The 25826-nt window shown below is 36.9% G+C and overlaps 2 protein-coding genes across 4 annotated transcripts; one reads left to right on the top strand and one right to left on the bottom strand.

Annotated features, from left to right (window-relative positions):
* Window positions 1-2367: 2367 nt before the first annotated feature.
* Window positions 2368-6928, bottom strand: LOC126825640 (uncharacterized). 2 transcript variants are annotated; one of them, XM_050555371.2, is made up of 6 exons: window positions 6733-6928; window positions 5737-5870; window positions 5021-5089; window positions 4530-4650; window positions 4050-4181; window positions 2368-3562 (listed from the first exon to the last, which is right to left on the bottom strand). In XM_050555371.2, the coding sequence occupies exons 1-6, from the start codon at window positions 6885-6887 to the stop codon at window positions 3010-3012; spliced, it is 1164 nt and encodes a 387-aa protein (XP_050411328.1). In that variant the 5' UTR covers window positions 6888-6928; the 3' UTR covers window positions 2368-3009. The 2 variants fall into 2 exon arrangements, with proteins under 2 accessions (XP_050411328.1, XP_050411329.1); XM_050555372.2 differs by lacking the exons at window positions 5737-5870; window positions 6733-6928 and having other exon boundaries at window positions 5021-5199.
* A 228-nt stretch (window positions 6929-7156) lies between these two features.
* Window positions 7157-17562, top strand: LOC126825635 (putative ankyrin repeat protein RF_0381). 2 transcript variants are annotated; one of them, XM_050555364.2, is made up of 5 exons: window positions 7157-7291; window positions 9310-9395; window positions 9934-10066; window positions 15645-15857; window positions 15970-17562. In XM_050555364.2, the coding sequence occupies exons 4-5, from the start codon at window positions 15851-15853 to the stop codon at window positions 16989-16991; spliced, it is 1029 nt and encodes a 342-aa protein (XP_050411321.1). In that variant the 5' UTR covers window positions 7157-7291; window positions 9310-9395; window positions 9934-10066; window positions 15645-15850; the 3' UTR covers window positions 16992-17562. The 2 variants fall into 2 exon arrangements, with proteins under 2 accessions (XP_050411321.1, XP_050411320.1); XM_050555363.2 differs by lacking the exon at window positions 9934-10066.
* Window positions 17563-25826: the final 8264 nt, after the last annotated feature.

Below are 25826 nucleotides of genomic sequence, written 5' to 3'. Positions count from 1 at the left end.
CAAGGTGATAGCCTTCGAAAATGGTTACGAGGTCAAGGTCGTAAGTCAAGCTCAAATGTCCCAAAACTGACTTTGAAAAGTCCGAGTTTAGTTTTCTGTAAGATGACCTTGACCTACGACTTTGACCCAAGTATCTTTTCTGAAGGACGTCGTCTCTGCTTTCACCTCGAACATTAACTTTGATAATACAGTTAGAAATAAGGCCACGGCAAGCATAAACGCAAAGGGCCCGAGATGGATGGGACGTTTGGACTCAAGGTCAGAGTCAAGGTTACGGATGGTTAACGGTGACTAGTGGAGGTCACCACGACCTTTCACATTGACCACGCCCATTGACTTCCTTTCGGACACGGACCCTCTGCGTTTGACCGTTTTCTGACCGAGCAGTGTGCGACAGGACCAAGTTAAACGTTCATGATTCAAGCCAATGTGATAACCTTCGAAAATGGTTACGGGGTCAAGGTCGTAAGTCAAGGTCAAATGTCCCAAAAATGACTTTGAAAAATTTGAGTTTAGTTTTCTGTAACATGACCTTGACCTACGACTTTGACCCAATTATCTTTTCTGAAGGACGTCGTCTCTGCTTTCACCTCGAACATTAACTTTGATAATACAGTAAGAAATAAGGCCACGGCAAGCATAAACGCAAAGGCCCCGATATGGATGGGAAGTTTGGCCTCAAGGTCAAAATCAAGGTCACGGCAATATTTACACCTAAAGGCCAATCCACTGATCAACACCAAATAGTATTTTATAGAAAATGGTGGCTTCGCGCAAAAATTAAAGTATACGAAAATTATATTAATTTTTATGAACTGCAGTGTTAGGCAGCTAGTGCAGTGTGTCGGTTTCCGTCTAAGTGTCTTGTTATTCGAGTCGGTTTCCGTCTTAGTGTCTTGTTATTCAAGTCTAATTAGTAAACAAAGCAAATGGCGTCAAACGGATGAAGTTCTCTCTCGTTAGAAATTAAAAGGTCGGTAAAATAAAAAGTTATTTATCGATTTGGCTGAAATTTGGTGTGTGGTCATTGCTAGCCCCCCTTAACATCCTCTGAAAATTTCAAGTGCCTATGACCACGGGAACTGGTAGAGGTACGAAAGTGCAATAGCGCCCAACTTACCTTCACAAATAAAAGAATTTTCTGTAAAAAAGCTCCTAAATTTGAGAAATTATGATTAACACATCCACCACATTGAAATGCAGGCATAACAATGACGTGACGTCATAGCATAGTGAGAAGGGAGATAACTACGCCTGTATATAATTGAACATTTACTAAACGACAATGGCTATAAATTTTATAGAGGAATTGACTACTTTCACCAAAACAGGTAATATAATTAATTTGAAATAATGGAATATGAATAATAAATGTAACCCGCTCTAAAAATAAAAGTGCTGGTCTACTAAGCGTGGCCAATTTTGTACGAGCCCAACCGAACCCCACAAGGCCTATAGTATTATTAGTATTGTTAGGCCTACATAATAAAATTACTATGTCAACGTTTTAGCAAAGGATTGGCTATTTTATTTAAGAAACTGGTCTGTTCAAATTGAATTTACTAGTGTAACATAATGCCGCCGTCAGGCGTATCTAATATATTTTGTTATTTTCTTTGGCTTTAATATTTTCATTGAGATAAGTTCTCGCTGACTATAGAAAAAGGACGAGCAAAATATTAAAACCATAACCGGACGAACTATGACTGTACAACGGCTGCATTCAATCTAAAATAGAAAACTAATTACAATTTTTGATTAGAATACGATAATCTGTGATCCTAGTCATGTACAAGTGTGAGCTCGAAAACGCGCCACTTGATTCGATGATAGGCCTTTTGATGCCCCCCCCCCTCCCTAATTTGGTTTGAACCAGCTATTGGCCTCTAAAGTTTTCGGTTCTAATAAGAGAAAGCTTGCCGTTGAATAGGCGAATTTTATTTTATTTGAACCATAAATAAATATAATTATATCTATTCTGATGTACAAATTGTGTGGTTGTGGCGGACTATGACCAGAATCTGAACCCCATCCCCCTCCCCAGGTGTGTGTGTGAGTTAGTTGTTTTTTACGTCCTCTTCCACCGAGGTGATATCGCAGACAATCCCCCTCCCCGTTTGGCTTTTCACTCTTTATACAATTGCTTCAGTGACAGACAGTGATGGCAACATACGCATACACTTCACCTATAGAAAGGTTACCGAAAGTGATGACAACATACACATCAACTAAAGATGAAGATAGACCGAAAATGATGACAAAATACACATCATCTGAATAGAAGGGAAGACAGACAGACAGTGATGATAACATACACATCATTAAAATCGAAGGGTAAATAGACAAAAGACTGCGATTAGTTATTATTATTTTATTTATAACAATAACAATATTATTTGAATCTTATATCCCAACAAGTCATGAGTAAAGGTACACACACATACATAAATACAAACAGGCAATTGAGGCCAATTTTTTTTTTTTAGAAATGTATATATAAAATATTCTATCCATACCACTTCAAGTATTAAATATTGCAGAGGTATAAATATAAATATTCAAACAATTACAGACTGCTCATTAAGTTATACAAGACAAAACATCGTATGTAAATGATGTATAAGAGTATTACATACAAATTGTAAGATATTCTGTACCCTAATCTCATAAATTATAAACTATTGCAGAGGTAAATACATATATATATTTATATACAGACAATAAAAACTATGATACTCCTCATCATTTTTCTTGTTATTTTAATATGACATATTTAAAATATGTATAACAGTATTACCTATACAAGTTGTAATACACTCTGTATCCAGCAAAATGACAAATTATATAACCAGCGGCTGCCAGGCAGGATACGCCCACATTTTGCAAACGATGGATAGAGAACAAGCTAAACAAAAAGCGATTTTTCGTACAATCAGGATCCATAATTCACGAAGTTCCGATCCGATATGCGCAAATATCGAAAAGAACCGAGATCTTTGGGTTATAAACTTATATTTCAAGTTTCAACAAAATCGGATGAAAGTCGCTTGTTGGTAGGCCAGCGGATTTTACCTGCTTGTGCTTCAGCATTGGTACTTTCTGTTCAGCTTCTCTATCACCCTTTATTGTCTGTTGCACCATGCTTGTCCTCTGAGTCTTTTCATCAAGGGATACACCGGAATCAGTATCTCTCTTGCTCTCATCCCTGGAGTCTTCTGTTACGGTGGAGACCTTGGCGATTGGTGTTCCTGATTCGGATCTTGGTTTTGAACGTGGTTCCATTAAAATATCCTTAGGTTTAGATCCTTTATCTTGGGCTTGACTGTTAGATTCCAGATTCTCAACCGGCTTTAAAATTGTGGCCTGCTTCTGTACTAAATTTTCCCGGGAAATTTCGATCATACTTTCCCTCAAATCCTCAATCTTCTTTTTATAGAAATCATTGTCAATATCCAAAATATTAGCCCGGACTCGCCACAGTTTCATATCATCAGTTGCTTGTTTTAGGTCCGCCTTGAGTCTACAGCATTCTTCATTTTTGTTTTTTAACTCTTCAAAGCATCTGAATTAATAATACAAGATTAAAAATAAACTTATAGTTAAAGATGACTAAAAATAAACTTAAGGTTAAAAATGTATTATGTAAGATTTAGATGTACATGTGTTCTAATCCATTCAATAACACGTTCCTCCGATGAACTAGAGAGTTGAGAGGGCTACTATTGTTAGGATAAAATACAAAATCTCAATTGTCCATTTTATGTTAAATTATAATATTACCGCGGTGTTCAAATCCATTCATCTGATGGTCCCACTGTGGGTCTAATCTTATATCATAATTCAACTGCCAAGGGATATTTAACGCTTTGACGTGCACGCCAATTGGTACACAGGACCTCGGTTTTTCGTCTCATTCGAACAACTTTATGCTGCCCCGTGTCAGGTCCTCCGTCCTGCACCAGTGACAAGTGGGGTCCAGCTGGAAAATTCCGTGGAACCCTCTCAGTCAGCAGGCCCCCCAAGAACACAAGATATAACGATATACACACCCTAATACAGCTTCGGGGTTGGAGCTTTGTTTATATTTTTCTTCCCGAGATTCTAACTCATGTATTCTCTCTCTTAAACTGACAGTCATATCAACACTTTCATCATATCGTAATTGAAGATCATCAGTGAATCTACAATAAAAACAGTCATTAGTAAGTGACAAGTGGTACATATATTTAATTATACGGTAATTACGTCTAATATTTCTGGAGATAATCCACAATGAGACCAGACCTGGTATCCTCATAGATAGGTTCATCATTTACATTTATTGTAATGGTTAGTCCTTGTTGGTCCAACATGATCCATTCACTTGATTTGACTCCCACTACCTGTCCCACTCCATGATCCATTCACTCGATTTGTGAACCCTTGCCGACGCTCGAATCTATTCGCTTGATTTGTCTCCCCCTAGCTGACATACCCCCCCCCCCCCGAGTCATTATCTGGTGACCCGGATTACTGATGGATAAACTCACCTTAATTGAAACATAATTTGTTCATTAATCCGTCCGTTGGTGATGAATAGATCTAAATTATCGTTTTTAAGTTTCTGGACGTAAAGTTGAATCTCTTCACTTACATCGTCTAAACATGGTTCTATAAAACAATAAACACACAAATAATATATATATTTTATATCTAACCCTGGTTCTATAAAATAATAAAACACACAAATAACCACAAAATATATACCACATCTAAACATAATTCAATAAAACACACAAAATATATGGTTCTATAAAATATTTTAAAAAAACAACAGAAAGTATTTACCACTGAAAACTTACCGACGTAGAGGCATTGCATGGATATGGCTTGCTGAGAGGGCGGGGGACATAGATTGCCTCGGCCCCGGGTATCCATTACAATTCATGGGGACATCCATTCAAAGAGTGCAATTTAAATTAACTTGTTTGACACCTCAATGAATCGAGAAAACCTATATTAAAATCAATACAATACTTACCAGCGGTATCATCAGTCACATCGACACCAGAATCATCAAGGCTTGATTCTCTGCACTCAGATTCTACCACTGAAAGATTATTATAATAGGTTGGGTTTTCACTTAGAGCCATTGAAAGAGGAAAGGACAAAAACAAAGATGGACTACTGCCCGCGGGAGAAGTTAATCTGCAAAGTGGAGTGACCTCGAACAAATTGCAAAAGAAACTAGTGCAGTTCGGTTTAATCATAGACCTATATATATATACCAGATAACATATCATATTCAAATTCGGCTACGCGACATTACTAATTCAATATGGTGGTCTCCATAATTATGAGTCTGCATATGTTATCCATCCACGGGGATTTTCAAATATCTATTTTTATTTTATAATCAGTAGTGGAATACCGCGTATTATCAGTGAAATAAAAGTGTTATTCCACTGGCTAGTTGTTTTTACCTAAAATGATTGTAAAATCATAAAATAAATAGAACATTTGTCGTTTTGTCGTGAATAACATATATTATTTCATCTCTAAGCAAGAAAACGTTTATATTTTCACTCATGCTACGCATTCGTGAAAATATAAGTTTTCTTGCTTCTCGATGAAATAAAATATGTTATTCACTCTAAATGACAAATATCCTCTATACATTTTTACTTAGGTGCCTGTAATTCCACTTGGTAATTCTTACACTTTGTTCTGCTACTCAAATAATAATAAGTAACGTACCTGATGGCATATCTGGAGTAGAATCAGGCACAGGTGAATTTTCACGCAAGTTTTCTGTGACTTCAGGCAACGTGTAGAAATCATCTGTCCACAGTGGATTTGTATGTAGATGGGGGTTGTATTTATTTTTCATTCTGTGAATAAAATAACGTATTAAGATGGATGTATTTATTTATTAAACTTGTCAGTGGTGTTACCATGGACCGTGTATATTATGGTGTTATGTCCCGATCTATCAAATGCCCCCCCCCCCCACAGACGCACGAATGCAAGTTACGGGGTCGATGCCGGTGTAAGCCGAGAAAGGCCTAGCAAGGTAGGCCCACTGACGTAAAAATGAGCTCCTGTGTACACATGACGAGGGCCAGACAAGAAAAGCTTTTCCAATGGCCTACCATTATAGATAAATTATCTAGAGTTCCGTTAGCTGTTGGAAATTGAAGGCCCGGCGGGTCCTATCATCTGTCGCTGCCTGGGCAGGCTTTCCCAAAATCATCATATTCATGTCACACACGGCATAGCGTATATGCCCGTCTTAATTATATTAGTGGCATTGTACCGCTGCCTGTCGAAAATTAGGACGTTACGTTAAGATTTACGCCCATCCATGGGCCATTTCAGTTCATTTGTAGGCCTAGTTACTGTTCGTGTATGTACGTCTGTCATTATACGTTATGATTTATTTCTTGTAGGTCTAGTACTGTTCGTGTATGTACGTCTGCCATTATACGTTATAATATAATTTTAAGGGCGTATCTGTTGTTGGTGTTATATCCAGTAGGCCTTGTAAATGTAGAATTGAATGACAAGTAGGCCTATTATCTATCATTATGCTAATAAAATAAAACCAAGTACGAACAATCAAAACCATTAGACAAAATTCAAAGTCCTAAAAAAACGGTATAGGCAAAATAGTGTAATCAGCATATGGACTGTTCACCGTGTACAAAATACACGACAAACAGTGGTAACAGGTGTCCGGAAGAGTAAGCTTACCCTGCCTGGCGCCACATCCGCCATAGCTGCATCCAAACTATTAGGACGAAATCTCGGTAAAATAGCGTGATTGGCCAATGGACTATAATGCACGTGATGAACAGAAAACAAATGTTATTAATATTAGACCTGTGGACCTGTAGGTTGTTGTACATAGAGGCTATACATCAAATAACCAATTACGTGTTGGGTGTTAACCAACATAACAGGTTTCAATGTCTATAAGTTAGTTTACATTATATAAATGGTGGAGATGTATATATAGTAGCATTAGTCATTATCTACCAATCATACAGGACAACGTTTAAACCACGCCTTATTTATAGTAGCATTAGTCACCATCTACCAATCATACGGACAACGTTTAAATCACGCCTTATTCTTTATTATTAAAATGAATGTTTGAAATTGTGTTAGAGGCGTCAGTAAACAAACGCGCATATATCTAGCGGTATACCCCGAGACGAGCGTCAGAAAGTATCCAGACAGCAGACCTTAAAAAGCTATCCATCTAGAGTTGGTCATTGCATCAAATACAAGAACAATTAAACACCGTCAGGTAGATATGATATTATTTTATATATTTATTTTATATCCTCATACAGTAGGAAATATTTCGTAATAACTCTATTATTATTTTCTATCTTTAGATAGTATGGAAATACTTCATATCTTTATATATTCGGAACTCTTTCGTAATAACTCTATAAATATTGAGCTTCTTATCGGCTGGTATTTTAACTACGGCCTTGTTTATCAAGCAACTTTTCTACTTCAATCTGGCCCATGAATACACCTTGAAGTGTGTTGTGACGGAAAGCGTAGGATTAGGAAAATTCTGAAAAATAGATTCGATTTGATTTGATGCATTCTGAGTTATATTAAACATTTTGTGAATTAGAACATAAATTTCAAACTTCAATTTTGGTATGAATCCTAGCCAGATCATATTATACGAGACGCCAATAGCCAAAAATTGATCACGATAGGAACGTCACGATTTGAGGGTAACCTTCATATTTTCTAAACCTAAATATCGAATCTCTCGGTCTATCCAAAAATACGAGGGTGGGGGGGGGGCTCAAAAGATATAAAGAAAAACATTAAACGATTCTAAGAAAAAAAATCTGGGACATCCGCATTTACATATTTGTGTATAATAGTAAACCTCATAGGGTATTCTTAATTTTAAGTTGAAAAATTGCATTACGCCAGTATTTGAGGTATGTCATATTTGTATATTTAATATCTGTAACAAAGGATGCGTACTATCATTTATAGTCATATCATGTGTTACAATATAATATTTCGACATTTTCCTGACAGTTACAACTAAGATTGTAATAGGGGATGTTCGATTGGGAGTCCGGAACGATCCACATTCCGAGCATTGCAATCGAATGACGCAATCAAATGAATTGCAATCACATTTCTGTCAGTCTGGACAACCCAGATGGTGCGAGTAGAATTGTGACGTAATTAAACACAACGAATGTGTCTCAGCTATCATGGTTGGTTGGGATATTTTGTAGTCGGTGCATGCGTTGTAGCCCCAAATCCCCATTTTCACTCGATTGTAAGTAGACCGGCCTACTTTTGGGATTGAGCATAAATCAGGTATCCCCTTTGAGTAGTGATGCTTTTAAAGGGTGTGTGTTTTGGAACCATAAATGGGTCTAAAAGCACATATTTATGTAATATGAGTGTATATATGTTCAGCGAAATACGTGAACAGTCCAAAATGAACAAGGGTTTTTTTATTATTATTTTATCATTTGTGAATCAGTCATTACTATTTTCTCCTGCATTGTAATTTAAGTTATGTTTTTCTTCTTTCATTTCTTTACACCCGAAACGATAGGGTACATTGTATCTGAAATATTGGATATTAGCATACCACATTTTCACGGCAACATAACAACATCAGTATGGCTTGAAGTAGACCGATATTGAATTCTAATTTGTGTTTTTAATTTCGAATATTATGGAAAATATTGAGTTAGAGACTTAGCTCCTTTATAAGGGGTGAGGTGGGCACGGTGGCTAAGTGGGTAAGACGCTGGCTCGCTAGCCTAGAGGTCGCGTGTTCGATCCCGCATTAGTCAAGAAAGTTCATCAGGATTTTCCGGCGTGGCTTCCCCTTGTCATTGATGCAGGGCGGAGGGCCTAACAAGGACAGCTTGTAGTCGTTCGGATGGGACGAAAAAACCGGGGTCCCTTGTACACATCGGCGTGCACGTAAAAGATCCCTTGGCAGTTGGAATTCGATATAAGAGCAGGCCATAGTGCCGCTGCCCGGGCAAAATTTCCCTCATAGTACAGTGCATGGCATATGCCCGTCTTTATTAGCCCAGTTCGGAGCAGAACAGTAGGACGTTAAGCCCCATTTCATTTCCTTTAAGGTGACAGTACTTGAAATTCATGCTTTTTGACGATTGCAGGGATTCCATAAATAACCAAGCATATGTATAATACAGCAGGTCTCTACCTCAGTAATCCCGGAATATACAGGTCAGTTTATAGAAAGACAATCGAAAAGAAATAAAATCTAATTTTAACTTATTCTTGTTTTCTCAGATAAAAGACCAGGTGAAGTGAGATACCTATCTAGGTCGAGTATAGAAATTATACAAAATTCATTATCAAGATGTGGAGATACCAGGGTAAGTGGAATATTAATACTCTACCAGCTTTACTTTCAGGTTCACAATGATGCCACATAATATTGTCTCTAATCGGTCCAAAGGGCTTATATCTTGTTCTTTACCTGCCCAAATTTCAAGAGCATCTCCTGAATCTCTTTTCGGATATAAACCAAATGTGATTATTTTAAATAAAATTGGTCGGTTCAACAAGACCGGTTACTTCTTTTGCATTATAATTCTTTCCTATACTTAGTCATAGTTTTTGTTTTTAAGGGCCAATCCCGATAATTACTTCCCCTTGTTTTGGACTTTGCATTTTGCATCATCTCTATAAATAGAACAATTTCCCAAACTGTGGTGATATCTTGGTTGTCTTCGGGTATGGGCGATTTTGGAAGATAATAATGTTATTATTAATTTTAAGAAATTGTCTCAACCTTTTAAAACTGAATAGCCCAGGGAAAGAACGATCTAAATCACTTTTTTCATGAAACTCAGTTAATGTCACCATCTGGTAGCAAATGGTATAAACTTTATGTGGAACAATGAATTTCAGGTCAAAACGATTCGAGTCACATCGAACCAGGGCCATTCTGAAATGACCTCCCGGTCGAGATCGATCTAAATCGTACCCTTTATTTGACGTCAATTTGACTAAAAAGTTGAATTCAGTTGTACTGGTAATTATGGTTCGTATCATTTAAACATCATTTAAAAGTTATAATTAAACCCACTCGTTGTTCTGTTCGTGTCAGGCATTGATGTCCGTCAGGTTTCAAAGTTTGTTTAGTGTTTTATTCGAAAAGACAAAAATGTGACTCCAGGCTTCTTCGTTGTACTAATTTAAATAATGCATGTAAATTCAATACAGATCGGGACATAATTTAACTTGTTAGCGCGTTCATATGTTTCTACAAAGTGAAACTATAACTCTAGAATTAACGGAAATCTTTGAATTTAAGTTGGCTATTCGTCACACTAATGCCAATATAAATTTGAAAAACTATCAGATAATAAATGTAGTCTGTAGAGTGTTTACAAGAAATTGTGACAACGGACGGACGCGGCAGAAATATACGACCAAAATTCCATGTGTGTGTATAGAAATGGTAGTAACTAACGATCTTTAATCATGGAAGTAATAAAGTTCATTTCTCGCAAAAATCGGATTCATTTAAACAAATACGAACAGAACCGGTACGTTTGTATTTTTTTATATTTTTATAAGTTGTCAATGTTTATATACTATTCAAAAAAAGTAGGGGATATTTGATTTTTAAGTGTTATTAAAGTCACCTAATGAAACTGACGAAGAAACAAATGACAAAATGAAATGAAGTTCACATTCATCAAATTAATCCAAATGATCGTTAGACTAAATAAGGCACAGACGTCTAAGGTCATTTTGGTCCAGATTGTCCCATTCTTATTGCAACGCAGCAGCAAGTTCTTGGACATTGGCAGGACGTTGTTGACGTTGACGTAACCTCTGTCCAAGCATGTCCCAGACATGCTCGATGGGGGAGAGGTCGAGACTCAGTGCTGGCCAAGGTAATGTGGTGATGTTCTGTTGTTGGAGGTAACCTGTAACGATCCTGGCCCTGTGACATCTTGCGTTGTCATCCTGGAAGATGAAACGGCGGCCATGACGTCGTGCGAACGGCACAACATGGACTGCCAAGATGTTGTCCCGGTAGTACTGGCCTGTAACACGCCCTGCAACAACATGTAAAGCCGTTCTTCCAGCAACAGTGATGCCTCCCCACACCATAACAGAACCACCCCCAAATCGATCATGTCTGATGACGTTAAAGTCTTGGAAGCGCTCGTTTCGACGACGCCACACCCTCCTACGTCTGTCCAAAAAATCAACAGTGAACCTTGACTCATCTGAAAACATCACATTGCTCCAGCGTCGATTATCCCAGTGTTGACGATCCCTACACCAACGACGTCTTGCCTGAATGTGATGATCTCTCAAACAAGGGATCACGCGAGGACGTCGGGCGCGAAGGTGACCCCTATGCAGTCGATTCCGAATCCTCTGGCCACTCACTCTCACACCAGTGTCTGTTTGAAGACGAGCGCTGATCTGATTTGCTGTGATGACACGATTTCTCAAGGCCAAGGTACGGATAAATCGATCCTCGGCTTGAGTTGTCGCCCTTGGTCGACCTGAGCGTGGTCTGTCCTGTACAGATTGTGTATCACGGTATCTGGACCATAGCCTGCTTATGACAGACTGAGAAACATTCATCGTCCGCGCCACAACCGCCTGTGTTGTGCCGATCTGTAGCATGCCAAGGGCACGTAACCTTTCATTTTGGGTAAGCCGACGCATATCAAAATTTGTTTTCTGGTCACTAAAACAATTAAACTGATGTTTCCACCCTGGAATTCAATGCCACAATGACTGTAACATTCAAAGTCAGAGTCGTGCAAATCTGGGGTTGGACCCCCATGATGATCCCAAGCATCACCTGCATTCCATGCGGTAGCTATTGGTGCGTTTGGGCGTCATATGTAACTGGAAATGTTTCTTCTGTTAGGTTCTATAGTGACTTTTTTCGTAGTCATTTGCATATTTTAGTATTATGCCCCCAAAATCAAATATCCCCTACTTTTTTTGAATAGTATATATATAGTGTGTTGTTCTTGTTTAAAATAGAAATAAACTTACCATTCGTGGTGTTTTCTAATACATTTACGATTTCTCTGTAACCTAGTTCTCGTAAACATTGGATGAATTTACCATAGGCATCAACACAGTTTGATAAGACATACATCAGTAGCTTGTCAGCAGCTGCCCCGCGACCATTTTCAGAGTTCTGGAAGATTTTCTGTATTTCTTCCTTTTGATCTGGGCCGAATAAGTTTTTTTCAAATAATTTAGTGGCAAGTTTTACTGGTTCTTTGATATGATCACACAGATAAGAGTAATTAGCTCGCACCTTCACATAATCGCTTTCAGGCATCTGACCTTTTTGTCTTCCTGAAATAAATAATTTATTATGCCGATTAATTGTATTCTTGATATTCTCAAATCTGATTAAAATAAAATGTCAATAACCTGGCATGCCTTAATGCTGTATTAAAATAAAATATCGGTTGTAGATGTTGTTCTAAATCAACATCTGGGATGTCAGTCACTTAACTACTAGACTTCACTGAATACATATACGTAACTTCCTGTTAAGGGTAAGTGGTATTCAAAGGCAATGTTTTAACATTATACTTAAAAGTATCAAAATTTCACTTAAAGTTAAGCTGCCTTAACTTTTAAGTGTTAGTGGTACTCAAAGACCAGTTTAATTGAGAAAAATCCACTTAACTTTAAGTGACCTATTTGAGGTACCTTAAAGTTAAGTGAGATTATAATGACTTATTTTAACCATATAATAAAGTCTGATGCCAGATTATAAATGGTTTTCAGCTGTCACACCATTTATATGCTGATGACACCCAGCTAATTGAGAGCTTGCCTGTACTTTCACATTATCAAAGCCTGAATAATATTCAAGCATGCGTTGCTGATGTTAAATCCTGGATGTCATGCAATAAATTAAAACTGAACGATGATTAGACGAAGGCCATTCTCATCGGTCCAACATCACGAATTTCCAAGATGTTAGTGGATCACGTTCAAGTTGGTGAAGTACAGATTGCGTTCTGTGATAAAGTAAAAAATCTTGGTGTGTACTTGGACTCTAACAACAGTATGTCCAGTCATGTAAACCATCTAACCAAGATATGCTACTACCATCTTAGGAACATCAGCAGCATCCGTCACATGTTAACGACAGAATCCACAGCTACCCTTGTTCGATCATTAATTTTTATCAAAATTAGATTACTGTAACAGTCTCCTTACTGGCATTTCATCTGAATTATTACAAAAACTACAGAAGATACAAAATTCTGCAGCCAGATTAGTTTTTAAATCATCAAAACGTTCTAGTATATCTCCAGTACTAAATTCTCTGCATTGGTTACGCATAAGTAAAAGGATAGAATTCAAAATTTTAACAGTTGTGTATCAGTGCCTTCATGAAAATGCTCCTTCGTATTTAAAGGAACTTGTTAATCCCTACCAGTCAATATGACCTCTGCGATCTCAATCTCAACATTATATTACAGTACCAAAATGGAAACTGAAAAAATTTGGTTTTAAATCATTTGAAGTTTCAGCGGGTTCGAAGTGGAATGCCCTCCGGTTAGCTTTAAGATCTGCTCCAACATTTTCAATATTTAAATCTAAATTAAAGACATTCCTGTTTTCTAAATATTAAAAATAAACTCTAAAGTAATTTAGAATTGTTTGGAGTTTAGCGCTATACAAGAATCCTTTTATTATTATTATTATTATTTCATTGTAGATTTCAGAAAATATTTATACTACCGCGGGCAGCAAGCCATGATTTATTTTTAACAACTCATTTCTATATATATATATATTTATATTTGAAGTTAGTTTTTTTAAGTCCAATGTCTTGTGGAACTCTTGTCGAGAAAAACACCACAGATCGACAATCGTGCAGATTGGGGTACCACACAGGCATATACGGGGTCTGAGAAGACATTTTGTGGAACTCTTGTGGCGAAAAACAACACAGAATAAAATTTTCTAGAATATATTTTCACCACATCTTACAGGATGATAGAATAACCTATTACTGTTCCAGCAATATAAAAAGAAAATGTTTCATAAATTTTTCATTGTCCGCTTTCCCAAACGCCTTCAAACCTTGCCATATTTAAGAAACGAAACACAGTCGAGCTCTCTGAAGCTCGATAAATGTAAATCGACTTTTTACGTTTATATGTAATAAATGACATTTCATATGAATGCCACTCAATTCAAGTTATGACTCTTGTTTCACCCTGTTGAACCTTGTGAACGTTCTAACGAAAAACGCTGACATTCGATCTGTATTAAATTGGTGTCAGTAAATACTCCTGTTACCTACAACAGAATAAATATGCTACAACCTTTGTCGACTGACGGACGATTTTGCTGCTGCGGGCGTATGTATCGTTAATTGGCAACCTATCTTTAGATCATAAAGATTACATCATAGATATATAGAGAATCTCCATTTGCCCGGCTGCAACTTTTCCCCAAATTTTTGTTGGGCTGAATGCTTTTCACTACAGACAGAGAAATATTTTTTTTTATGGCGTTGACCACCAATTTTTTTTTATGGTACACATCGTGCGTATCATCGTAACCAAACTGTTAACTATGTTATCCGTCCGCCTCTAAATCGTGAATATTTAAGAAAACCTGGCAGAAAATGTTAATTCAGACCCAATTATCAACACTTTGTGGTCTGCATCCATAATTATCTTACTATAACTGGATTATCTCCCTTATGATTGTTAGCCCTTTTGACCTTTTAACTTATGACGTCAATCGGCAGACGACAACATTTGTGTAACGTCATTTAGCAGACGACCGCCGTCAAGACTGGTTGCTTGTGTTCGGTGGCTTCGCCTTCCATGTATTTTAATTCAGTACTGTTTCTTGCTCAATATGCTGACATTGAGATTTTATGTAGCACATGGCCGATCATGACTGACACCAGTATGATACAACGTTCCTAAAATATTCCCTTTTTTCTTGGATTGTTTCCATTATTCTTAATTTGATTTTGAGTGAAGCCTATATCAGTGTAGGGTATTACACGCTTATAGCTAGCACCCGGGTCCATTCACATTATGGAAATGTCTATGTATATTGGAGCCACGGTGGCTCAGTGAGTAAGACAGGGAGGTCCCATGTTTGATCCCTGATGTAGGACGGAAGGCATGGACCCTAGCTCCTGGCAAGGGGAAATGTATAATTGGTTTGAACGTAAAAGATCCTCTTGCAGTTGAAATCCAATATAACAGTAGGCCGTAATACCGCTGGCATGTCAAAATGTCCTGCATATTGTAATGTATGGCGTATGTCCGTCTATAATTAGTTTTGTCGGAGCAGAGTAGTAGGACGTTAAAGCCCATTTCATTTCATTGTCTGTGTATATTGTGTTATATCCGTGGGTTTGTCTTGTGTAATTGTGTATTATATTATATCATACAGGTAATAGTATTGAATTGTAAATAATTTATCATACACACATTACGTCACAAGTTATTACGTCATACACTCATAGTCACAAGTTAATACGTCATATACTTATCGTCATTGAAGTCAGAAGACGTATAATAAACTTTATAGTTATTCTAGTTAGATGAAAAATATTAAATATGACTTATATATTACAGATACCATTCAACCACAATTATTACATGGTAATTTGTCTGGTAATACAAGTAATACCTCAGATGGTACTTTGTCTGGTAATACAAGTGGTACCTTAGATGATACTTTGTCTGGTAATACAAGTGATACCTCAGATGGTACTTTGTCTGGTAATACAAGTGGTACCTTAGATTATACTTTGTCTGGTAATACAAGTGATACCTCAGATATGAAAGGTAAGTTATTCTAATATATAATATAATATACAACAAGGACTGACTTACCTGAAACAATATTAAATATGACTTGATAAACTGTAAATATAGTATAACATGTTATATATTACAGATACAAGTCAACTACAACAACAATTATTTGATGCCTGTCAACATGGTACTTTTGATGATATAAAAAACATGGTGAACATAGATGTTAACTTCAGAGGCTGGGGGGGCCAGACAGCGTTATTTTACTGTTGTATATCACGTGTAAGTCCTGTAGATAAAATACAATTTCTAGTCAGTCATCAGGCTGATATTAACGCTAGAGACGGGTTTAATAATACCATCTTACACAGGGCATGTGAGTTCGGTACTTTATCTACAGTACGACATCTTGTTGATGATTTACACATGGATGTTAATACAACAGGTTTTCGGAACCAGACACCGTTAATTTACTGTTGTGCATCAAGTGTAAGTCCTGTAGATAAAATACAATATCTAGTCAGTCATCAGGCTGATATTAACGCTTTAACCAGTATTAATAATACCAACTTACACCTGGCATGTAACTATGGTACTTTATCTACAGTAGAGTATCTTGTTGATGATTTACACATGAATGTTCATACAACAGGTTATAACAACCAGACACCGTTATTTTACTGTTGTATATCACGTGTACGTCCTGTAGATAAAATAAAATATCTAGTCAGGCATCAGGCTGATATTAACGCTAGAGACAGTTATAATAATACCAACTTACACCTGGCATGTAACTATGGTACTTTATCTACAGTAGAGTATCTTGTTGATGATTTACACATGAATGTTCATACAACAGGTTATAACAACCAGACACCGTTATTTTACTGTTGTATATCACGTGTACGTCCTGTAGATAAAATAAAATATCTAGTCAGGCATCAGGCTGATATTAACGCTAGAGACAGTTATAATAATACCATCTTACACTTGGCATGTTGGTTTGGTACTTTATCTTCAGTACAATATCTAGTTGATTGTTTACATCTAGATCTACATGTCAAGAATAAATATGGTAAAACCCTTCTAGGTTATTGTAGGATGTCAGACACTGAACAAGATGAAAAGATCAAATATATCACAGATCAAATGAATAATTCATAATAATTCATGTAAACTAGTCAACATAATGTTATTGTCTCTAATCATACAATTTACAGTTTTATTGTCTCTTGTCAACAGTTAAAACTACTGATGACGTATTATACTGTCTGTAGTCAACAGTTACAACTACTGATGACGTATTACACTGTCTGTAGTCAACAGTTAAAACTACTGATGACGTATTACACTGTCTCTAGTCAACTACTGATGACGTATTATACTGTCTGTAGTCAACAGTTAAAACTACTGCTGACGTATCACACTGTCTCTAGTCTACAGTTAAAACTACCGATGACGTATTACACTGTCTGTAGTCAACAGTTAAAACTACTGATGACGTATTATACTGTCTGTAGTCAACAGTTAAAACTACTGATGACGTATTTGTACTTTATCTACAGGACTAAAACTGTGTATATATTTATTGTTTAATTTATTCAAAATGTCTTCAATATTTTATTTGTATATATTTATTTTTAATGAATAATACTGTTTACAAAAACTCGTGTTTATTTGTATACGTCTACATTCATAACGTGAAAAAAATTATGCGTCGCCGCTATCTCTAGGTGGGGGGGGGGGGGGGGTATCTATATCTACAGGACTAAAACTGTGTATATATTTATTGTTTATTTTATTGTTTAATTTATTCAAAATGTCTTCAATATTTTATTTGTATATAATTATTTTTAATGAATAATACTGTTTACAAAAACTCGTGTTTATTTGTATACGTCTGCATTCATAACGTGAAAAAAATTATGTGTCGCCGCTATCTCTAGGTGGTGTCTGTCTATAGGTGGGTGTGTTGTAAGTCTATCTGTAGGGGGGGGGGGGTCCTGTCTATAGGTGAGCGTGTTTGTGTGTTTCGCCTACAGGTTGCCATTCTAAACGGATCGTCTTGAATGTTTGCATTCCTTATACCCTAGGGTTGACCCATTTTGTTTTTGGTGCATGCGGGGACTACGGTAGCTAAGTGGGTAAGACGCTGGCTTGCAAGCCTGGAGGTCGGGTGTTAGATCCATCTTGTCAGTAATGCAGGACGGGGGGCCTGACAAGGAGAGCCGTCTAGTCGTTCGGATGGCACAAAAAACCGAGGTCCCGTGTACACATTGGCGTGCACGTAAAAGATCCCTTGACAGTTGGAATTCGATATAAGAGTAACTGAGGTCCCGTGTACACATTGGCTTGCACGTAAAAGATCCCTTGACAGGTGGAATTTGATATAAGTGTAGGACGTAGTGCCGCTATACGGGCAAAATTTCCCTCGTAGCACACTGTATGGCGTATGCCCAGTTAGGAGCAGAACAGTAGGACGTTAAACCCCATTTTATTTTGGTGCATGCCCAACCCTATAATCTGTAGGTTGTAATTATTAACAGATTATGATCAAATTCAGCATGATCCTTCATTTCAACAGAATGTCATCTATTTATATTGATTCAGTGGACCGTGGTGGCTCAGTGAGTAGGACGTTGGCTCGCTGTGTTCATCGGGTTTTCTGGTATGATTCCCCCTTATCAGTGATGTAGGGTGGGTGGAACAACGTATAGTCATTTGGTTGGGATGAAAACCCGAGTTCCCGTGTACACATTGGCGTGTACGTAAAAGAACCCTTGACAGTTGAAGATAAGAGCAGTCCATAGCGCCGCTGCCCGGACAAAATTTCCCTCATAGCACACAGCATGGCGTATGCCCGTCTTCATTATCCCAGTAAGAGCAGAACAGTAGGACGTTAAACCCCATTTCATTACATTTATATTGGATCATGTCTACCGTACCCCAGAGACAGAGCCACGCGCCTTTTTGTGTTTATCGTCTACAGGCAGTAAATCTGAATGGATCACCTTGGAATTTAGCATATTTATCTCTTTATACCATTAGATGAGAGAGAAAGAACAATGGGGTTTCACGTCTACTCGACACAACCTAGATGATTTCGGGACTAACATATGGTTTAAATGTATTTCAATAATTTGTTTGTGCTGTAGTGTCTTTAACAGTGGGAGGAATCAGTGAGTAAAGCTAGGTCACAAGCCGTCGTACGAACCCTAACCGGCCTAGTTTTAGAAAACCCATGCGTGAGACATAACGTCAGTTGAGTGTGTTAGTCACCGTAGAATATCGCAGACCGGCCGTAGAGACTTTTGGCACTGTACATATATAATTTACACCCGGTTTCTGGCGGCGTGTCTGCGAGCTACCAAACCCTGCGTGTCAAAACAAATACGGCGGGTTTGGAAGTTAGACTTTAGGAAGTGGCTCGCTAACCAGGAAATCCTGAATCCGTAGTGACCTATGGGTGAGAAAGGGAGAGAGAAATAGGGTTTAACGTCCACTCGACACAAACTAGGTCATTTCGGGACTAACACATGGTTCAGTTTTTATTTCAATAATTCGCTTGCGCGTAGGGGTCTTTAGCAGTGGGAGGACCCGGCGAAAACCCACGAGGTTGGACAGGCAACCCTACTCCTTGTCACGTACAACCGGGGAATCGAAACCCCGCCAGTTGACTCAATGACAGACCGTATGATACAGCGCGCGTGTTACCCATTCGGCCATGTTCAAAAGTTAGGGGATTAAGATTGAAACAAAACAATGTCGCAGAGCTTTGATGTTGTAGTTCCATAATAGTGTATAAGGAACTTTGATGCGTTAAATTCATATTTTTAACAACTCATTCCTATATAGTGTTAACGATGTAAGTAGACAGACATTAAATAATCAGGGAGATAGTATATGATATGCGTCAATTAAATATATCTAGAAGTAGAATAATAGCCGAGAGAGACATGTTATATTTACCAATCCAGTCAATATGACGGCCATAAAACTTTTTGAAGGTTTTAATAAGTTTAGTTCGCAAGTATCCCTGTAGTTGAAGCTTAGATAACAAATGCCTCGATCTACGTAAAAATATGAATAAAAGGAACAAGCTGAGACACAAACACTCCATACGTAGCCAATACTAAAGTCTGAATCACACGCGCTCATTAGTCTTTGTTGCGATGTAGACCTAGTATTACTATTACTGTATTACTTAGTAAGCCTAGGGAACTATATAGTATATCTAGCAGGCCTACACTATTACAATGTAGACTGGCAACTATAGCTAAGTCTGAATCACATGATTTATGCTTTTTAAATCTGTTGTCAACAAGTTTTATTATTTCATTGTTACTAATGTAAGACTAGGTCTAGAGATATGGCGAGTACCGGCACTCCATAAATCACTACGCCAAAAAACAAACAAAACAAAAACAAATCCGGACGAATGAGTGTATCGGTGGCGGTAGTATTAAAGATCATGTGACTACCACTACTACTAGTTCTGTAGGCTAACACTAGCCGTTAAATTAATTGAAATGTTGTTAGATTATCCATAGAACTAAATACAATTTAGTTCTATGGATTATCATAGATCGTCATCGGACCATCGGCCCAACCTGCCACATGCGGGACATTGTTGAGTGAAAAGGCAAGGTCATCTAGCAACAAAAGTACAAGTAGTCATGCACCACGGAACTTGGCTTCGAACTTTCTAACATAAATCATAAAATTACTCAAACTAGATTTTTGATTTACCCCAATTTTCTGAACTAAATATTGTATTATGCGTGGAACGGAACAAGCCATGACCATGTCTGCGCAATCAAAATAATTAAATATCACCATATTGAGTATGTTAAATTGTAACTAGCCTAGACTAGGCAGTAGCCGAGTAGGCTAGATCTTCTTGGCCTAGCTAGATCTAAATCGCGTTTTCCCACATTTCGTTACATTACTTGAGTTTCTGTATCATAGTGTTAAGTTGGTCTGCTCTCAGATAATCGAAAGTTAATAAATTCACACAACTTACCTTCACAAATTAAAGAATTTTCTGTAAAAAATCTCCTAATTTTAGAAATTATGATTAACAGATCCACCACATTGAAATGCAGGCATAACAATGACGTGACGTATTACACAGTAAGAAGGGAGATAACTACGACTGTCTATAATGCAATATTTTACTATTCAATGAGAACGACGATGGTAATTTATAGAGGGATTGAACACTTTGTCTTTCACCAAAACAGTAAATGTAATTAATTTGAAATAATGGAATATGAAAAATAAATGTAAACTCTTAGAATAAAAGTGCTGGTCTACTAAGCGTAGCCAATTTTTACATGCCCACCCGAAAACCCCTATAGATATTGTTAGGCCCACTCGTCGAAAATAATTGCGTCTGCGTTTCAGCAAAGCGTTGCCTATTTAATTTAAGAAACTGGTCTGTTCAGATAGAATTTAATAATATAACACAATGCCTCCTTCAAACATGTCTGATATTTTTTGTTATTTTCTGTGGCTTTATTTTCATTGAGATAAGTTCTCGCCGTCTACAGAAAGAGGCAGAGAAAAATATAAAAAAAAACATCAACCAAACGAACTATGACTGTACAATGGGTGCAATCAATCTAAAATGGAAAACGAATTACAATTTTTGATAATCTGTGATCCCAAGTTACCCCAGATATAAATTAGGTTACGCTACCCCCTAAAATTTCAATTTTAATCCTCTACAAATGATACCCAATAATGTCTTCCTTTCATTCAATGTATCGGAGCTGATCTATTTTCTATTTTTCATAATTTGTCAGTTTAAACCTTGTTATTCTGTAGGTATAATAATACTTTTCTGATTTTATATATATATATATATATATATATATATATATATATATATATATATATATATATTTGATCTTTTAGAGGCATTTAGTAACTGGATAGAGCAATAAACTATAACACATACTTATGGAAGAACAATTACTGATTTATTTGGGCGACGTTTCGAAGAGTATTCTCTCAACGTTTTCAAGCAAGTACAGTAACAAATGTGTAGAGCAATTATATATAGACAAGCAATAACAACAATTCAGAAACCATGCATGACAACAAGAAGATCAAAGGATTAAAAAACAACATGATCAAAGGCAATATACATATGACGGATTATAGGGGTAAATAATTTTAATTGGACAACCAATCATGACAAATGAGAAACCATACAGGATGTGATTGGCTAGGTGAGGGTACATCAAGGGAATAATAAAGGACTGATAATAGGGGTAAACATACCATTAAACCAAACAAAAGGGAAGCCATACATGTTACGAAAACATCAGAGGAGTAGTGAGCTACATAGGGATTAAATGGTTAAGCCATATTTAAGTGAATTACAAAATATTAGTATTAAAATGCGCACAACTAATGATAGTCCAACATTCTGCCTTCCGACAGACTCACACATACATGTATTCCTAGGATAAGTACAAGAGACACTTAACTGTTTACAAAGGATAATTACATAAATATTTCTGTGTTTATTTCACCAGGATATTTTCATATAATACTTTCTGTTACACATCATTCTCCCAAGCAGAGTTGCCTCCCCTTTGCAGTTCACATTATAAAATACCTCTTGACAACAGTTGAAAGTAGATGAACATTATGCGGAAACGCCACTGTCCGGGCAGAATTCCTGTTTGGAGTAGCCCGTTTGGTGCATAATAGTTGGACGTTAAACCCCAATTCAAATTATTTAACACATTTTAATAAAAAGGAAAAAGATTACATACTTTTATTTTATTCTTATAAACAACCAAACAAAACCCCACCTTATAATAGATTTATAGTAGCGACCTTTTATATAAAGTCGAACCCTTTTAGAAAAGCAATAATCTGTTATATTTAAATAAAATAAAATTAGAAAACCTTTCAATGAATACCAAGCCTTTATTATGAAGATTTATGACGTATTGACAGCACGTGCAGGTGTAAGAAGTGATTATAATAAGGGTATATTAGAGTAGATATTAAATATGTATTATAGACTATAAGATAGTGTTTATTAATGATATTAAACCACTTAGACTGATGACCTCATGATAAAACGCGTATTAATCACCAATATTCCCGTTTAATTTACATCAATTACCCTTTGATTGGATGATTAGAAAGTGTCATAAATGTAAAGTGGTTTGTTATTGGTTTATATTGGTTTACCGGTGTAGTCTCGAATAAAATGTTAATATCTCTTATAGTAATAAAATGGGAAAAAAAATTCAGATTAAATGCACTTTCTATTTATGTGACGGGATTTGATAATAAAAAATTAGTGTAATGGCTCCTATTAGTTTAAAGTCTTACTGCGTCATTTCCTTTTTCAAATATTCCGCAGCTTTATCCACGTTAAAATATACTAGGATTCCAATGGATTTCAAAGAGGCCCATCAAAAATGTGTGCAAGGATTATAATTAGCGATTGCTTGTTATAATCATAGCCTGTTTACACTGGATGCAGAAGCAGAATGTTGACAAATTTTCAATTCATTTTTTGTTTGTAAAAACTGAACAGAACTGAACCCATTTTTTGGACTGGCAATGTAGTTCGCAAGCGGTTAACGATCCCTCAAATGACGATCAGGGACTTTAATGCCAGTTTTATTTGTTTGTATTTCACACAAAATCTGCTTGCTCCTCCTAGAACACGGGGATCGCGCATACTTAACTTAGGCTGTCTGTCTACCGTTAGCTCCGATTGAGAACAGACACGAAGCTAGTTGTCCTACATTTTAAGTCCTAAATCGACGATTTTAGTCGAAAACACTATGTATACTATGTTTAATTGTTTTTTGTGTGGATGACAGATTTGAAACAGAGTAGAACTTTTTGGATATGGCGACCATTTAGTGGAGAGATCTATTCTTGACGTATGAAGTAGAAGGATCTCTATGTGCAGAGTGTGGGATGGCGGTGTTGAATTGCTAGGACACTGAACCGACGTAAAGATCCCTTGGGAACTGGGTGACTGAGTGGTCTAACGCGTGCGCGTTGGATCATGGGGTCTGTGGTTTCGATCCCAAGCTAGTATGTAACTATAGAAAGATATAAAGCGTTTGTTAATCGCTAAATCGCCAGAATATTAAGTTGACAAGATTTTAAACCCCATTTGCACTCAATCTAATTAAAATACAGATGTATATTTCGTTTTGTTTTTTATACTTTCGATAGCCTACACTACATGAAGGTTTAGCCGGTTGTAATTGAAGGTCGCGGCAAAGGTCATACGAGCGGCGATTGACCCTATGATGATTAACCAATCAGCGTTGCTGTTTCTAGTGGGTTAACCACGTCAAAAACTCGCCTTAACAGACCGTTTCATTGGCTAATCCCTCACATTATCCAGAACGCTGGTTATATAACAACTATTCCTGACCCTATTGGAGTAAAGACAAGTAAAACGAAATTTTTTAACTTTAAAAACGAAACCAAATAGGATCTGTGTTTTAATGAGACTGATTTGCACTAGACGATTTCTGAATCGTGTCGCCAACATAATACTTCCGTTATCTTGAAATGAAAATGAAATGAAATGGGGTTTAACGTCCTACTGTTCTGCTCAGAACTAGGCTAATGTAAACGGGCATACGCCATACAGTGTGCTATTTTTCCCGGACAGCGGCACTACGACCTACTCTTATAGCGAATTCCAACTGTCACGGACCTTGTTTTTTTCGTCCCATCCGAACGACTAGACAACTGTCCTTGTCACGCCCTCCGTCCGGCATCACTGACAAGGGGGGAAATTTATATTTAAGTGTGCAGTTTGATATTGAAGAATTTCATTCTTTTTTCCGCCCACGCCGGGGTTGGAACGTCTAGTCGAATAGGACTCGATGTGTGTTTTAGTTAATTGAAAAGGTCTATTCAATACGTAAACGAAACCAAATGATAATATATTCCCCAAATATTTCGGTTAGTACTTTGTATCATTGACTTGGCCGCGTTTGTCACGCACACTTAAAAAGGTTGGTCAAACTGGAGACTCACTACTAGCGACCCACGTTTGGATATAAACCGGGGCTATTCCGGTCCATAGTCATAGAAAAAAAATGAAATGAAATGGGTTTTAACGCCCCACTGCTAATGAACACGTTGAGGGGGGGGGGGGGGGGTTACAGTATACTATGAGTGAAATTTTGTCCGGATAGCGCCATAGCGGCGGTAAAACTAGATAATGAAAAGGGAATATGTTGAAAATTCAGACACATTACTTCTTTCTGAGCGGAGTTATCGCTCTTGGAGGAACAGTGTAGTCACAATTGTCATTGCTGCCGTTGCTACGATAATAAACAAAGTCTCGATTATGCAATCGTATTTAAATCTGTTGAAAATCAAAACCATCCGAAGTTATAGAGCGTTGATTATTTGCTTGGTATGTAAATACATGTCTAATTAATCATGTAAATATCATTTGAGGTTAAATGAAAGATCTGCATTAGGCAGATTTAGCTCTTACATAATGCATCTTTAATCAAAGTTTAACAAATCTGATTTTTCTCTTGGTTGCTTGTAATCGTTGTTTGTACTCACGGGAAAAAATCTAATGTACATAATGTCATAAAATTTAATATCTTTGTTAATATGAAAAGAAATGTTTGATGTGATATTGGCTGGATAATCGGGTCTATATATTTATTTACCAGCATATATGAAGTGAAGTGGATCAATTGTTTCAACAGTCATCAAGTGGGATCATAAATTATGAGTTTATTAGGAACGGTGGGGGTATATCTATTAACTTATTGTGTGAAAACCTCTAATAAAATCCTTGTTAATAACCAATTTAAACAGTTACTTTAGATACTGGACAATTGTGCACACCTCTCAATCACGATCATCAAGATAAGACAATGAAACAATCAACGCACCTGTTGTGAAACTAAAATTATACCTTTATTGAACTGGACTAGAGTTGAAACGTAATACATCCCTGTTAATAAAGAA

Source organism: Patella vulgata, chromosome 6 (genome assembly GCF_932274485.2).
Source record: "Patella vulgata chromosome 6, xgPatVulg1.2, whole genome shotgun sequence".
Classification (NCBI taxonomy): domain Eukaryota; kingdom Metazoa; phylum Mollusca; class Gastropoda; family Patellidae; genus Patella; species Patella vulgata.
Note: the sequence above shows the minus strand (reverse complement) of the source record. Positions and strands in the feature narration are given on the sequence as shown.

Excerpts from the sequence above, each read along its gene's own strand:
- LOC126825635 (XM_050555363.2), top strand. Across the intron at positions 15,858-15,969 it reads TGATACCTCAGATATGAAAG|ATACAAGTCAACTACAACAA; the intron begins GTAAGTTATTCT and ends TATATATTACAG.
- LOC126825640 (XM_050555371.2), bottom strand. The coding sequence starts at position 6,887 with ATGTACAACAACCTACAGGTCCACAGGTCTAATATTAATAACATTTGT. Across the intron at positions 5,090-5,736 it reads TACTCCAGATATGCCATCAG|TGGTAGAATCTGAGTGCAGA; the intron begins GTACGTTACTTA and ends ATAATCTTTCAG. Across the intron at positions 4,651-5,020 it reads TGTGACTGATGATACCGCTG|AACCATGTTTAGACGATGTA; the intron begins GTAAGTATTGTA and ends ATTGTTTTATAG.